This window comes from Garra rufa, chromosome 22, assembly GCF_049309525.1.
Source record: "Garra rufa chromosome 22, GarRuf1.0, whole genome shotgun sequence".
NCBI classification, from domain to species: domain Eukaryota; kingdom Metazoa; phylum Chordata; class Actinopteri; order Cypriniformes; family Cyprinidae; genus Garra; species Garra rufa.
The window spans coordinates 11,862,997-11,879,216 of NC_133382.1; the positions used below are offsets into that span (position 1 = coordinate 11,862,997).

The 16,220-nt window shown below is 35.5% G+C and overlaps 1 protein-coding gene and 1 pseudogene across 1 annotated transcript; both read left to right on the top strand.

Moving 5' to 3' along the window:
• LOC141298361 (VPS35 endosomal protein-sorting factor-like) overlaps nt 1-82 on the top strand; it is a 5,496-nt pseudogene extending 5,414 nt beyond the window's left edge.
• LOC141298362 (VPS35 endosomal protein-sorting factor-like) lies at nt 79-16,198 on the top strand. Its single transcript, XM_073828857.1, has 26 exons — nt 79-91; nt 178-254; nt 338-466; nt 677-761; nt 1,415-1,471; nt 1,561-1,657; nt 1,984-2,031; nt 2,114-2,207; nt 2,392-2,592; nt 3,432-3,478; nt 4,219-4,330; nt 4,407-4,523; nt 4,637-4,690; nt 4,774-4,854; nt 4,936-4,998; nt 8,125-8,210; nt 8,293-8,373; nt 8,465-8,528; nt 9,287-9,385; nt 10,345-10,422; nt 11,219-11,333; nt 12,020-12,159; nt 12,248-12,413; nt 12,510-12,628; nt 15,138-15,284; nt 15,369-16,198. The coding sequence occupies exons 1-26, from the start codon at nt 79-81 to the stop codon at nt 15,465-15,467; spliced, it is 2,469 nt and encodes an 822-aa protein (XP_073684958.1). The 3' UTR covers nt 15,468-16,198.
• Nucleotides 16,199-16,220: the final 22 nt, after the last annotated feature.

A 16,220-nucleotide genomic window follows, 5' to 3' on the forward strand; every position in this document is an offset into this window, starting at 1 on the left:
GTTTGTAGATATTCCAGTTGTTGTTATTTAGCTTCACAGAAAGTGTGCTGACAAAGGCATCTGTCCTGCTTCTAAACAATGAAACTACTAAGTCTGTACAATAACTTTTACCTGAATAATGTCATTGACAAACTTTAACAGACATAATAGACATTTAATAGTTTGGTTTGTGTTAAGGTAAAGCATCCAGTCCTAGCTCAGCAGTGTCAGAGAAGGTGCGCACTCGTCTGGAGGAACTGGATGACCTGGAGGAGGTGGGTCTAATCTGGAGATGTCTTGTGCTATAATATTTGTTGCTAGACATGTTAATGAATGTGTTTCTCTGTTGCGTGTTTAGGGCTCACAGAGGGAGCTGTTGAACCTGTCCCAGCAAGACTATGTCAACCGCATTGAAGAGCTCAACCAGTCTCTAAAGGAGGCCTGGAGTACAGACCAGAAAGTCAAAGCCCTGAAAATCGTCATCCAGGTCTGAGGACCTGTTAACACGTTAACCAACAGTACACACTCAAATGACATTTTAAGCCAAAATTGAATCTATTAACTTTCATAATGCACATTTCTGGTCTTGTTGTGAATGATTCATCAATGCACTTTATTTCAAAAAAAGAAAAATATCTTCTTCAAAATTTAATAATGTACTTTAAACAACTTCCTTTCACATTTGTTTGTGTCTCAGTGTTCCAAGCTGCTCTCTGATACGTCAGTAATTCAGTTCTACCCCAGCAAGTTTGTTCTCATTACAGATATCCTGGACACCTTCGGTAAGTGTTGTTCATGTTAATAATCTTTTTGTGTATTTGTATTTTTCGGACAATATATACAGTCAAACCAAAATCGATTCAGACGCATTCAACATTTCTCACTTTATCACAGTTTATTCGCTATAGTTTAGAATATGGTAAAAACTCAAGGTTAAACTGTGTCTGAACAAATTCATCTTGATAATGTCAGATAACTTTGATAGAAAGGTATGTTAAAAAAACATGGTCAGCTCAAAGTTTTTTGTTCCAAATTTTTATCAATTTTACTGGTAGTCCACCATATGAAGAATTTTTGTGTATAATATGTCACAGTTTACTTTATTTTGCTGTCCTCACTTACATAAATGACTTTTAGTTTCCTGCACCCTCTGCTAAATATATATATATATTATATATATATATATATATATATATATATATATATATATATATATATATATATATAATATAAAAAAGATTATATCTGGTGTCTGAATAATTTTTAGTTTGACTGTATATATCACAATTTTTTACCCTCATTCTGCAGTAATAGCTTCTTAACTTTATAAATGAAAAGCTTCACTATTTACTTTTGTCAATGTTTTGTAATTTTGGTTAACATGAAAAGTGGAAAATGTCTGTCTGTTGCTCCTGATGATGCCATTTGTGTGCAGGTGGTCTGGTGTATGACAGGATCTGGTCCATGTGTGCTGACCCTCAACCTCTACCAGGTAAAATATGTATCCCAACTCGGCATATTTATTTACCATCTCTAACATTTAAAACAATAAAAAAATCAAATTCTTATTGTCATTCTCAGAATCGTTCTCCGCTGATGATGTGAATGACACAGCCAAAGAGACCTGCCTCAACTGGTTCTTTAAAATCGCCTCAATCAGAGAGCTTGTTCCTCGATTGTATCTTTTTAGGAGAATTTTGAACACTTTTCCTTGTTCTTATGCCAGTATTTAATATTTTCAATAATACACTTTTGATGCTAAAACGTATTAAAGGAAATAAGTGTGTTAAAACAAATAGCAATGTTTTGAAAGTACCAGTGCTTGTACTGTTTAAAAAGTCAATCTACCATTAAGCCTGTAAAGCCTGACATATCAAACAATGAGTCTGAAAATACAATTTTTGGAAATGGAACAGTTTATTGAACCCTTAGACAAAATCTTAAAAAACATAAACATGAACTGTAACCGCAGAATGGAATATTGAGCCCTTGACTTTAGCGCAGATATGTTGAAGCTGCTCTTTTGAAATGCAACCGCTTCTTAACAAAGTCGTAAGTATCTGAGCAATGCAAAAGTTCTGTTGATGCAGGTGAGTATTTTCATAAATCACTGATGTACTCTTCTGTCCTTCAGTGGGATTCAGGAGACGCTGCAGAGGCTGACAGCGATGATCAGAGGAATAGGAGACCCGTTGGTGGCTGTATACGCACGGGCGTATTTATGCAGGGTCAGAAAAATCCTGCTATCTGGTCATATCATGTATTTTAGCAAGTTTTATCTCTAATTTCTTCTGTTTTGCTATAGCTAGTGGTGTTTAATGCTTTTAATTTTTACATAGTTGATGATAAAAGAAACAAAACACTGTAGACATATTATACAGACTCTACTTATCTGTCTTTCTCTTCTCTTAGGTGGGAATGGAGGTGGCGCCACATCTGAAGGACAGTCTTAATAAGAATTTCTTCGACCTGCTGGCCTCGTTTCGTCAGATTCATGGTGAAAGTGTGCAGAATCAGCTAGTGCTGCAGCGAGTGGAGATTCCCATCTATCTGACCCTCTATTCTCCTGCTATACACTGGATCCTGCAGTGTGTAGCATACAGAGCACCAGAGGTACATACACACTGCATTTAAAGGAAATGCTTGACTAATTGTTTAATTTTTTATTCATTCTACATTCAGTTCAAAGTCAGGCATGTCATTCTTACCAGATGATTCAAACTTCTGCCCATAGAAGGCATCCCATTGCATATTTGGCAGACGTGTAAGGATGACAGACAGTGCTACTATTAGCTTTGCAGATGTTTAATTGTCAAAACCAAACAACAATGGGCAATGCTTGCATCTGTTTTAAAGAAGATTACTTACTGTGTTTTACAGTACATGCATGTCTATGCAAACACTTGCTGATGGCCACAGTGTTGATGTGATGCTTTGTTCATTTGCCAGATCTCTGCACAGTTTTACATGTCTACAAAAGATTCCAATAGGAAGTCAATATTCGCTCCCTTTTATTGAGAATTCTGACTTTTTAAGTTAAATGGATTGCAGTGGGAGCTCAGGATTAATAGGGGCTCAGGGCAAGAATGCCACTAAAATCAACAAAAATGATTATAAAATGATTTTTGTGAGATCGCAGAACTCAGTGAACTTGACCGTCACTGACCGCTTCAGGGATGGAAAACTGTCTTTGTTTTTTGTATATAATTTAATCAGTTTAAATAACCATTTTGTTTTTCATGCTATGATAATCAGTTTAAAGTCTTGATTTTCTCAAAAGCAAAGAACTAATGAAATAATGGTTTTCAGCTTTCGTTGCTCTGTATCCAACAAAAATATGACATACCCCCACCCACGCAACAAACGTTTATTTTTATGTATTTTATTAATCAACGTTAATAATCATTATTACAATATTACACAAAACGTTGAAATGTTTTTGTTTTTTAAAGGTTCTGCTAACAGAGATGATGGACAGATGCAAGAAGCTGGGCAACAAGTAAGATCTGCTAACTCTTTTGACACCATGAAAACATGCACAACGAAACAGTGCATCCCTAAGAAACCTTTCAGAAGATAAGTGACCAAAAATGACAATAATTAAACTTGAGACTCATTCTGAATAGTGCTGTAGTGCTAGGGTTGCCAGGTTTTCACAATAAAACCCACCCAATTGCTACTGAAAACTGGCCCAAAACTAGCCCAATTCCATTTTAGGGGATCCCGCGGTGAACAAAATGCATTCCGCGAGGTAAAGTACAAACTTCAATTCTGCAGGAAAACCACGGACTTGGCAACCCTTGTGCTGGTGCCTTCTTGTTCAGTCGCATTAGACATTATTGATAATTAGTGATGCTTCCTTATTAGTATTGCTCAGTATAGTGTTAGTATTGCTCATATTTATGCATTTCTTAAAACTGAATATTAAACTTTAGCAAGTAATTCCTGCATTGGTTGTGCTATGGACAGGAATGATGGCACAAATCTGTTTTGTTGAAGAGAGTGATTTTCAAATTTTTGCCTAAAAGATGAATGAAAAATCAAAAAGCCTATAAAAGGTGAAAAGATCCCATTGGGACCAGAATATCATAGATACTTTGTGGTGGACTAAAGGCTAGGATTATTTTTGTGACTTTTGCATGGGCAAGCATCTTCAGAAAATGTGAAAATCTAGTATTGATTAAACAACTGCAGCATTCATGGTGTTTGAAGTTGAAATATTTATTCATTTTCTCATAGTGCTCTCCTGCTGAACTCTGTCATGTGGGCATTCCGGGCAGAATTTGTTGCAACGAGAGCAACAGACTTTATTGGCATGATCAAAGACTGTGATGAAGCTGGATTTCCCAAGGTGACAAAACACACATACAAGTCTATAGACAGGCCAAAAGCTTGTAGTTTATATTCATGATAGTCTTGTTTTTCAGCACCTGTTGTTTGCCTCTCTGGGTCGCAGTCTGTCCTGTGCTGACCCCCCAGAGAGTGAGAGACTCTCCATACTCAACGAAGCCTGGAAGGTCATTACTAAAGTGCGAAGTCCAAGGGTAAACACCTCTGTTGGTCTCTGAATGTTTTAAAGCACACTGTATAGAAAGAGAATATGTAATACATACAGAATTAGATCAAATCCACATGTACTGTGTGTTCTTCAACTCAGGATTACATCAACTGTGCTGAGATTTGGGTGGAGTTCACCTGCCGTCACTTTACTGTAAGTTATCTGCAGTGTAAGTGTTTTTGAGTAGAACTTTTAGTAATTTTTTAAAAATGTCATTTCAAAATTGTTCTCCAAAGAAACGGGAGGTGAACACGGTTCTTGCAGACATCATTAAACACATGACTCCAGACAGAGCTTTTGAGGATGCATATCCACAGGTATGCAAGAAACATGTACACATGATGATGTAAGATGGTGTTGATGATGTCCTCGCAATTAATCTTCTTTTGTGTTTTTAGTTGCAGTCAGTGATAAAGAAGATCCTCACCTACTTCAATGACTTCTCAGTGCTCTTCTCAATGGTATGACTACAGCAAAAACACACCTTTAGCAGGCATTCAGATTTAATTGAGATTTCCTTTTGAATTCTAATTCAGTTCCTGAATTTGAATCATACAAATTTGTAATCTTAATTTGAAATAGAACTGCTGTTATTTACAGTCAGTGATACGAATTTAATACAATATATAATAGTTATTTCTATTTCCATTTGAATTCATTTTGAATTTAATTCTGTGTTCTTTAATACTGAAACAAAATGCATTAAGAGTGAAAACTTGAATTTGAAGATCGTGGTAAATTTGTCTTCTGGGAAACATTTAAGTATCTTCTGTAGCTTCTGAAGGGCAGTACTAAATGAAAACATATATTTAGGCAAAATAAGAAAAATGTATCTTCATTCTGTTCAAAAGTTTACACCCCTGGCTTTTAATGCATAGATTTTCCTTCTGGAGCATGAATGAGCATTTGGGCCTTCTGTAATAGTTGCATATGAGTCCCTCAGTGTGAAAAGATGGATCTCAAAATCATACAGTCATTGTTGTAAAGGGTTCAAATACACAAAAATGCTGAAAAACCAAAGAATTTGTGGGACCTGAAGGATTTTTTTATACATATATATAATAGTTATTTACATTTACATTTTAATTCATTTTGAATTTAATTCTGTATTCTTTAATAATGTAATTCACAAATACAGTTGTGGACAAAAGTTTTGAGAATTACATAAATATTGGAAATGGGAAAAGTTGCTGCTTAAGTTTTTATAATAGCAATTTGCATATACTCCAGAATGTTATGAAGAGTGATCAGATGAATTGCATAGTCCTTCTTTGCCATGAAAATGAACTTAATCCCGAAAAAACTTTCCACTGCATTTCATTGCTGTCATTAAAGGACCTGCTGAGATCATTTCAGTAATCGTCTTGTTAACTCAGGTGAGAATGTTGACGAGCACAAGGCTGGAGATCATTATGTCAGGCTGATTGGGTTAGAATGGCAGACTTGACATGTTAAAAGGAGAGTGATGCTTGAAATCATTGTTCTTCCATTGTTGACCTGCAAAGAAACGCGTGCAGCCATTATTGCGTTGCATAAAAATGGCTTCACAGACGAGGATATTGTGGCTACTAAGATTGCACCTAAATCAACAATTTATAGGATCATCAAGAACTTCAAGGAAAGAGGTTCAATTCTTGTTAAGAAGGCTACAGGCTGCCCAAGAAAGTCCAGCAAGCGCCAGGATCGTCTCCTAAAGAGGATTCAGCTGCGGGATCAGAGTGCCACCAGTGCAGAGCTTGCTCAGGAATGGCAGCAGGCAGGTGTGAGCGCATCTGCACGGTCAGTGAGGCCAAGACTTTTGGAAGATGGCCTGGTGTCAAGAAGGGCAGCAAAGAAGCCACTTCTCTCCAAAAAAAAAAAAAAACATCAGGGACAGATTGATCTTCTGCAAAAAGTATGGCGAATGGACTGCCGAGGACTGGGGCAAAGTCATATTCTCCGATGAAGCCTCTTTTCGATTGTTTGGGGCATCTGGAAAAAGGCTTGTCCGGAGAAGAAAAGGTGAGCGCTACCATCAGTCCTGTGTCATGCCAACAGTAAAGCATCCTGAGACCATTCATGTGTGGGGTTCCTTCTCATCCAAGGGAGTGGGCTCACTCACAATTTTGCCCAAAAACACAGCCATGAATAAAGAATGGTACCAAAACACCCTCCAACAGCAACTTCTTCCAACAATCCAACAACAGTTTGGTGAAGAACAATGCATTTTTCAGCACGATGGAGCACCGTGCCATAAGGCAAAAGTGATAACTAAGTGGCTCGGGGACCAAAACGTTGAAATTTTGGGTCCATGGCCTGGAAACTCCCCAGATCTTAATCCCATTGAGAATTTGTGGTCAATCCCCAAGAGGCGGGTGGACAAACAAAAACCCACTAATTCTGACAAACTCCAAGAAGTGATTATGAAAGAATTGGTTGCTATCAGTCAGGATTTGGCCCAGAAGTTGATTGAGAGCATGCCCAGTCGAATTGCAGAGGTCCTGAAAAAGAAGGGCCAACACTGCAAATACTGACTCTTTGCATAAATGTCATGTAATTGTCGATAAAAGCCTTTGAAACGTATGAAGTGCTTGTAATTATATGTCAGTACATCACAGAAACAACTGAAACAAAGATCTAAAAGCAGTTTAGCAGCAAACTTTGTGAAAACTAATATTTGTGTCATTCTCAAAACTTTTGGCCATGACTGTACATTTAATTTTCCTATTTGAATTACCCATAAACATGTGATACACAGATTACTGGCCAACATTTGTTTGATATACAAAGCTACTAAAATTGGTATTACATTTATATATGTTTAATTTATTTTATTGACCAAGCTGGAAGAACAAAATGCTTTAATTTATGAAAAATGGTCTGTGATATAGAGAAATACAACAATATAAAAGATTTTAAAACATTTTTACAAATTTTCATATTTTGTGTTGCTGTTATGACTAAATTACAATCTTTTGGTTCCTGTTACTTTGACAGTACTAAACTTGGTTTAGAGAAAAATAGGCATAAATATGCAAATCAATTATACTAATTATTATTAATATGGTGTCAGAATACTTAAGTTTAACTAATGGAATTCCTGTGTGTTAAATATCTTTCAATTTCAATTTGGGTTATGCACAACAGAATTCCATATTCTGTTAAACAGGTCTCGTAATTTCCAGTTCACGTGTTTTGCATATGCTTCGTTAAATATAAAGCTGTATTACTAAAGATGCCTTCAAAGTAGCTACCAAAAATGATTATAACCAATGCCCATCACATATGTGGATTGATATCTAAAAGTTTTTTATTTTGATTCTTTTCACTAACATTTAGATATAAAAATCGAATAAAACATCAACAATAAAAACACCTAGCCAGTTTAACTGATTACCTTAAAGTCCATAGATATCACCATTATTTAATATGGCTATTAACATATTCTTTGACAAGTGGAAACAATTAGACCAGTTTTCCAGGTTTGGTCAGGTAACGTTCGACATAGACCCTATTCATTAAATTATTTTTTATTGTCATATGAAAATACGAGTAGTAATATAAAAATAGTATGGTCATAAAAATGTATAATGTTTTGATGATTGCAGGAGAAGTTCTTGCCCTTTATGGACATGTTCCAGAAAGACAGTGTGAGGGTGGAAGTGTGTAAATCCATCATGGAGGTCTTCATCAAGTATGTTACTATTTACTGATAATTTGAGTTCTAGCTCAAAGGTTTTTCTCTTAGTTGAGGCTGATGTTGATTTTCTGTTTAGACACCAGCAGGAACCAACGAGAGATCCTGTCATTCTCAATGCGCTGCTGCACATCTGTAAGACCATGCATGACTCTGTCAAGTGAGTGAACTATTTTTCAAAGTGTTGCAGTATTAATGCAGAATTGGAGAGTGTAACATTGATGTGTTTGCATGTGGTCTTTGTGTTGTAGTGCTCTAACTTTAGATGATGAGAAAAGAGCTTTGTCTTTGCTGATCAATGGATTTATTCGTATGGTGAGTCCCTGTCTTACAATATATCTGATAATCAGTCAACTGCTCAAATGAAACACATGTGACCCTGGACCACAAAACCAATCTTAAGTAGCATGGGTATATTTGTAGCAATATCCAAAAATGCATTGTATGGGTCAAAAGTATCAAAATCATTAGGATATTAAGTAAATAGCATGTTATATGAAGATATTTTGTAAATTGTCTACTGTAAATATATCAATACCTAATTTTTGATTAGTTATATGCATTGCTAAGAACTTCATTTGGACAGTTTTAAAGGTGATTTTTTTCAATATTTAGATTTTTTGCACTCTCAGATTCCAGATTTTCAAATAATTGTATCTCAGCCAAATACTGTACTTTCCTAACAAACAATGCATCAATGAAAATCTTATTTATTCAGCTTTCAGGTGTTGTATAAATCTACAAAAAATGTACCCATAAAACTGTGGTCCAGAGTCACAAATATGAACTGGAATGGTGTTTTTTAGGACAGTCAGACCAGAATTAAAAAAAGAAATGTTATTTTCTGGTAATCAAATACAGCATCATAAATGTAGTTTGATCTGATTAAAATGATCATGTATCAAAAGCTTTGTAATATTAACCTCCTTCCAAATAAATGATAAATAAAAATGTAAAAAATAAATAGTGATATATCATTTAAACTGTAAACTTTTATGGTCAGAGTCAGCAACTACAACATAACCTACATAGTACCCACATGTTTTTTACATTTTGGTCCTTTTTTTTATCAGGTGTCATTTGGGAGGGACTTTGAGCAGCAGTTGAGTTTCTGTGTGGAGGCCAGAGCGACTTTCTGTAACCTAGAGCCCGTCATCATCCACTTGATACATGTAAGCAGCCTGTGCCTTAATGGATTTGTTATGTATTGTAATCAGGGATTGCTAAACTTTCCTATATTCTTGTAGGTACCTCCCGAGATTAATTTAATATTTCAATAATTCAAAAACACTTTTGGATGTTTATAGTCATCTGATGTTGGTTAATGTTCACATGACATGCAGGTAAAAAAAAATACAGTTGGGAAAAACCTGTATTATGCAAATGTCTTACGATGTGAGTGCATATTTGTGTTGTTCTCACTTATGTGTTTGCATTTATTTATTGGTTTTGTAGTAAATTTACAGTTGAGGTCAAAAGTTGACATACACCTTGCAGAATCTGCAAAATGTTAGGGATCATACAAAATGTGTATTATTTTTAATTTGGTACTGACCTGAATAATATATTCATTTTACATAAGACTATTAGTCCACAAGAGAAAATAAGAGAAAAGTGGAATTTATAAAAATGATGGTTCATTAAAAGTTTACATGCACTTCTTAATACTGTGTTGTTACATGAATGAGCGACAGCTGTTTTTTTGTTTGTTTTTTAGCTATAGTTGTTCATGAGTCCCTTGTTTGTCCTAAACAGTTAAACTGCCTGTTGTTCTTCAGAAAAATCCCTTAGGTCCAACAAATTCTTTGGTTTTTCAGCATTGTTGTGTATTTGAACCATTTCCAACAATGATTGTATGATTTTGAGATCTTTTCACACTGAGGACAACTGAGGGACTCATATGCAACTGTTACAGAAGGTTCAAACGCTCACTGATGCTTCAGAAGGAGCCAGGGGTGTAAACTTTTGAAACAATGAATGAAACAAATAATTAATATTCAGTCATCTACTCTGTTTTAATGTCTAATGTGTTTTATCCTAATAAACAGTTTTATGCTAATATATTCTAACTTTTGTCCAATGGAGTGCTGATGGAATGTCTGTCACAATGATATGATTGTCTCTCTTACAGACAGTGAATCAGTTAGCAATGGAGACCAGCCGCGTAATGAAAGGCAATCACTCTCGCAAAACGGCTGCTTTTGTCAGGGTTAGTATTTTTCTGCATTACTTTTACATATTGTTAATGGAGGAACATTTACAAATTGTAATTTGCAAACTGTAATTGACAGTATTCAGGAGATTCCCTCTAATAATGATGGATCTCTGCATTATCATGTTTAAGCTCTTAAAGGAGTAGTTCACTTTCAGAACAAAAATTTACAGATAATGTGCTCACCCCCTTGTCATGCAAGATGTTCATGTCTTTCTTCAGTCGTAAGGAAATTGTTTTTTTTTGAAGAAAACATTTCAGGATTTCTCTCCATATAATGGACTTCTATGGTGCCCCCGAGTTTGAACTTCCAAAATGCAGCTTCAAATGGCTCTAAACAATCACAACCAGAGAAAAAGAAGGGTCTTATCTAGCTAAAAAAAATTACAATTTATATACTTTTTAACCCCAAATGCTCGTCTTGTCTAGCTCTGTGTGTACTCTGTGTAGAGATTAAAAAGTATATAAATTGTAAATGTTTTTAGAAAATAACCGATCGTTTCACTAAATAAGACCCTTCTTCATCGGCTGGGATCATTTAGAGCCCTTTGAAACTGCATTTTAGAAGTTCAAACTCGGGGGCACCATGGAACTACATTATATGGAGGGAAATCCTGAAATGTTTTTCTCGAAAAACATCATTTCTTTACGACTGAAGAAAGAAAGACCATCTTGGATGACAAGGAGTGAGTACATTATCTGAATTTTTTGTTCTAAAAAGTGAACTACTCCTTTGAGTGACTAAGTTTTAGTCACTTAGACTAAGTGCTGCCTGGTATGTTTTTATTTGCAGGCATGTGCTGCCTACAGTTTCATCACCATTCCATCCCTCACCAGTATCTTCAGCCGTCTCAACCTCTATCTGCTTTCTGGACAGGTAGCGTTGGCCAACCAGTGTCTATCCCAAGGTGAGTCCTGGTGCCTCTCTTAGACTGAAGATGCTCTTGTAAATCCCTGTTCCAGCCTCTCATTGTGAAGAAACACTAAAGGAAAAGTTCACTTTCAGAACAAAAATGTACAGATAATGTTCTCACCCCCTTGTCATCCAAGATGTTCATGTCTTTCTTTCTTCAGTCGTAAAGAAATTGTTTTTTGAGGAAAACATTTCAGGATTTTTCTCCATATATTGGACTTCTATGGTACCCCAAATTTGAACTGCCAAAATGCAGTTTACTTTCCTTTGCTGCTTAATTTTTGTGGAAACTGATACGTTATTTTTTTATATATTTTTTTTTAATGTACACATTGAGTTCAGAAGAACATAATTTTTTTTATTTTACATAAATTCTTTGTAATATTATAAAAGTCTTTACTGTCACATTTGATTAATTTAATGTGTCTTTACCGAATAAAAGTATTAATTAAAAAAAAGGTCCTTACTCCAAACTTTTGAACGGTAGTACATTATGGTTTTCACAGACATATTAAGCAGCAAAAACGGTTTTTAACATTGTTAATACTAAGTTTCTTGAGCACAAAATCAGCTTATTAGAATGATTTCTGAAGGATCGTGATTGGCCAAAACTAGATGTGATTGTCTAAATTAAATATGGACTGTGAAAGCTTAATTTTGATTTCTGTGTTCATTTCCCAGCTGATGCATTTCTAAAAGCAGCAGTCAGTCTTTTGCCAGAAGTCCCACGAACCATCAGCATTGAGGGTAAACAGCGATCATCTGAGCCCTTCCTCCTCGACTTCATTAACAACTTCCTCTCCACACTGCTCGTAGTACCGGTAATGCACACCTCAATATTTGCAGGAGGGCTTTATCTTTGTCTTTGCTTGTACATATCTAAGCATGTTTGTTAACTTGGTCCCAAAGGATCATCCGGAGCAGGGTGTGCTGTATCTGGTGCGAGGGCTGTTGAATATGGTGCAGGACTACACCTGGGAGGACAACAGTGACGCTAAGATCCGCGTCTACGTCAGCGCTTTACCATTACTAGCAGCAATGAGCCAAGAAAGCTATCTCTACACTATTTCTAAAGGTACCACAGTAAATAAATATAGACATGCTCTGTAATAAATATTAATATTGACATGACACAGAGGTCTAAATGGAAGTGTGTTTGTTCCTGTTGCAGTGGATTCCAATGAAACCCTCTATGGAGGAGATCCCAAGTTCATCGCAGAGATCAACAAGTTGTGTGAGACTCTGATTGGACAGGTTCTGGATCATTTGAAGGGGCTGGGCCGAGATGAGGTGAGATACTGTGTATGTTTTTGTGTTGTTGTTTAATTCATCCGTGTACTTCGTAGCCAGAGTTTCTGGGTTTAACGTTGGAGGGTTTGGTTCAGAGTATAAAAATGTCCACTGACACTAAAGAAAATGTCAAATTAAAAATGTTGATGGAGAAGGGTTTACAGTCAGAAAAGGTTACAATAAATCAAAGTCAAGAATTCAAAATGTCTGAATTTACCATTTTAAACTGAAAAAAGATGTCACTTCTGATTCATGAATTCTCATCTAGTACGTTTTAATTTTAAAGGTTGAGATGAGCTATTGCTACAGTAGAAGGAAGGTAGTTGAAGCCCACCACTGATACAAAATAAAAAAAGATAATTGACTTTTTTCTTGCAATTGCGAGTTTACATCTTGCAATTCTGACATTTTCTCTGAATTGCATGATACAAACATGCAATTCTGAGAAATAGTGTCAAAATTGCACGATGTAAACTCGCAATTTAGAGTTATAAAGTCAGAATTGCGAGAAACAAACATGCAATTCTAAGAAATAAGGTCAAAATTGTGAGATAAAAGCTCACAAGTCTGAGAAATGAAGTCCAAATTGCATGATATAAACTTAAATTTAGAGTTATAAAGTCAGAATTGTGAGATACAAACTCACAATTGTGAATTATTAAATCAGAATTGTGATATAAACTCGCAATTCTGAGAAATGAAGACAAAATTGTGTAATATAAACTCACAATTTAGAGATATAAAGTCAAAATTGGGAGATACAAACTCGCAACTGAGTTATAAAATCTGAATTTTGAAATATAAGCTCGCAATTCTGAGAAATGAGGTCAAAATTGTGTGATATAAACTTGCAATTTACAGTTATAAATTGCGAGATACAAACTCGCAAATGCGAAATAAAATCAGAATTGTGAGATATAAACTCACAATTGCAAGTTATATAATCAGAATTGTGAGATAAAAGCTCACAAGTCTGAGAAATGAAGTCCAAATTTCATGATATAAACTTAAATTTAGAGTTATAAAGTCAGAATTGTGAGATACAAACTCACAATTGTGAATTATTAAATCAAAATTGTGATATAAACTCGCAATTCTGAGAAATGAAGTCAAAATTGTGTAATATAAACTCACAATTTAGAGATATAAAGTCAGAATTGGGAGATACAAACTCGCAACTGAGTTATAAAATCTGAATTTTGAAATATAAGCTTGCAGTTCTGAGAAATGAGGTCAAAATTGTGTGATATAAACTTGCAATTTACAGTTATAAATTGCGAGATACAAACTCGCAAATGCGAAATAAAATCAGAATTGTGAGATATAAACTCACAATTGCAAGTTATATAATCAGAATTGTGAGATAAAAGCTCACAAGTCTGAGAAATGAAGTCCAAATTGCATGATATAAACTTAAATTTAGAGTTATAAAGTCAGAATTGTGAGATACAAACTTGCTACTGTGAATTATAAAATCATAATTGTGATACAAACTCGCAATTCTGAGAAATAAAGAATTGCAAGATATAAACTCGCAAATGCGAGTTATAAAATCAGAATTGTAAGATATAAACTCACAATTGTGAGTTATAAAATCGGAGAAATTAAGTCCAAATTGCGTGATGTAAACTAGCAAATTTAGATGTTTTAAAGTCAGAATTGCGAGATACTTGCTATTGCAAATTATAAAATCATAATTGTGATATAAACATGCAATTCTGAGAAATGAAGTAAAAATTGCGTAATATAAACTTGCAATTTAGAGTTATAAAGTCCAAATTGCGTGATCTAAACTTTAATTTAGATGTTATGAAGTTAGAATTGCGAGATACAAATTTGCTAATGCAAATTATAAAATTATAATTGTGAGATATAAACTCTCGATTCTGAGAAATGAAGTCAAAATTGCGCGGTATAACCTTGCAGTTTAGAGTTATAATGTCAGAATTGCAAGATATAAACTCACAATTGCGAGTTATAAAATCAGAACTGTGAGATATAAACTTACAATTCTGAAAAATTAAGTCCAAATTACATGATGTAAACTTAAATTTAGAGGTTATAAAGAACTGCGAGATACAAACTTGCTATTGCGAATTATAAAATCTTAATTGTGATACAAACTCGCAATACTGAGAAATCAAGTAAAAACTGCGATGTAAACTCGCAATTTAGAAAATGAAGTCAAAATTGTAACTTGTGAAATAAACTTGCAATTCTGAGAACGTATCAGTTTTTATTTGTGCAATTTTGAGAATGTATCGGTTTTTAAACGTGAAAAAGTCACATTTACCTTTTTTCCTTTTTTACATTTTTTATACAGTGGGAGAAACGGGCATCCATAGTTTGCAGATGCCACTTGGCATTAAGACATTTTAAATGTCCAAATACTTTTTAATGCCACTGTATGTCTGGAAAATCAAATAGATGTGTAATATTACTAATATTTATGATTTAGCATGGCTGTAGTTGTGATAGTAGTGTAATATGTGATATTTCTGTGTTTCAGGGAGTGCGCAGACAGGGCAGTCTGGCTTTCTCTCTGTTTGGCTGTCTGTTGGCTCACGGTGATCTACGTAACAACAAACTCAATCAGCTGACTGTCAACCTGTGGAACCTCAGCCACAAACACGGCTTCTGCGACACGCGCACATCGGTTAGTCACACTCACAAACACATCGGCATTCAGTGGCAAATACAATGCCCTAATCACTCTCATTCACTCTCTCCTCCTCTTCAGGTTCGGACTCTAGAGTACATCAAACATCAAGCGCAGCAGGCAGACATGAGCCATCTCTCTGACATGACGGCACGTCTGTCATTGCAGTCCAGAGCTTGACGTGCTCATAAAGACATTCCAGTCAGAAACCCTGAGACGGTTCGACATTCACATATTAAAGGTTGTATCAGCGATTTCAAGCCTGAAACATAAAGTGTCAAATTCAGCTTACCTTTCTTCACGATCCGCTCGCTGCCTGCCCCATAAATCGACTGTAAAAAAACGCGTCTCTCTGGTCAGCCTAGGGTCCGAGATACGCCAAAAAAACAATTGGTGCTACCAACCTTTCCACAGAAAAACAAACAGTGTTCCAACCAATCACCGTCAGGGGGTTGGTGTTGTGGACTTTCCTACTGGTGCAGGGATGTGAGGGAGGCGGAGCAAAAGTCCACAACACCAACCCCCTGACGGTGATTGGTTGGAACACTGTTTGTTTTTCTGTGGAATGGTTGATAGCACCGATTGTTTTTTTGGCATTTCTCGGACCCTAAGCTGACCACAGAGATGCGTTTTTTTACAGTTGATTTATGGGGCAGGCAGCGAGCGATCATGAAGGTCAGCTGAATTTGACACTTTATGTTTTAGGCTTGAAATCGCTGATACAACCTTTAAGTATTATCGAAATGATTACTGAAACTAACCTGGAGTTTCCTATTGGCTTTAACTTCTGCAGTCTAGTCTAAAGTCAAATGATCTATTACTATTTCTGAATCGTTTCTAATGTCCATTTGCACTTGTTTTTGTACAGTTTGTACCTAACCAGGTACTACGTAATAAAATGCTCAAAATCATGACGCTTTGTTGATTTTTATT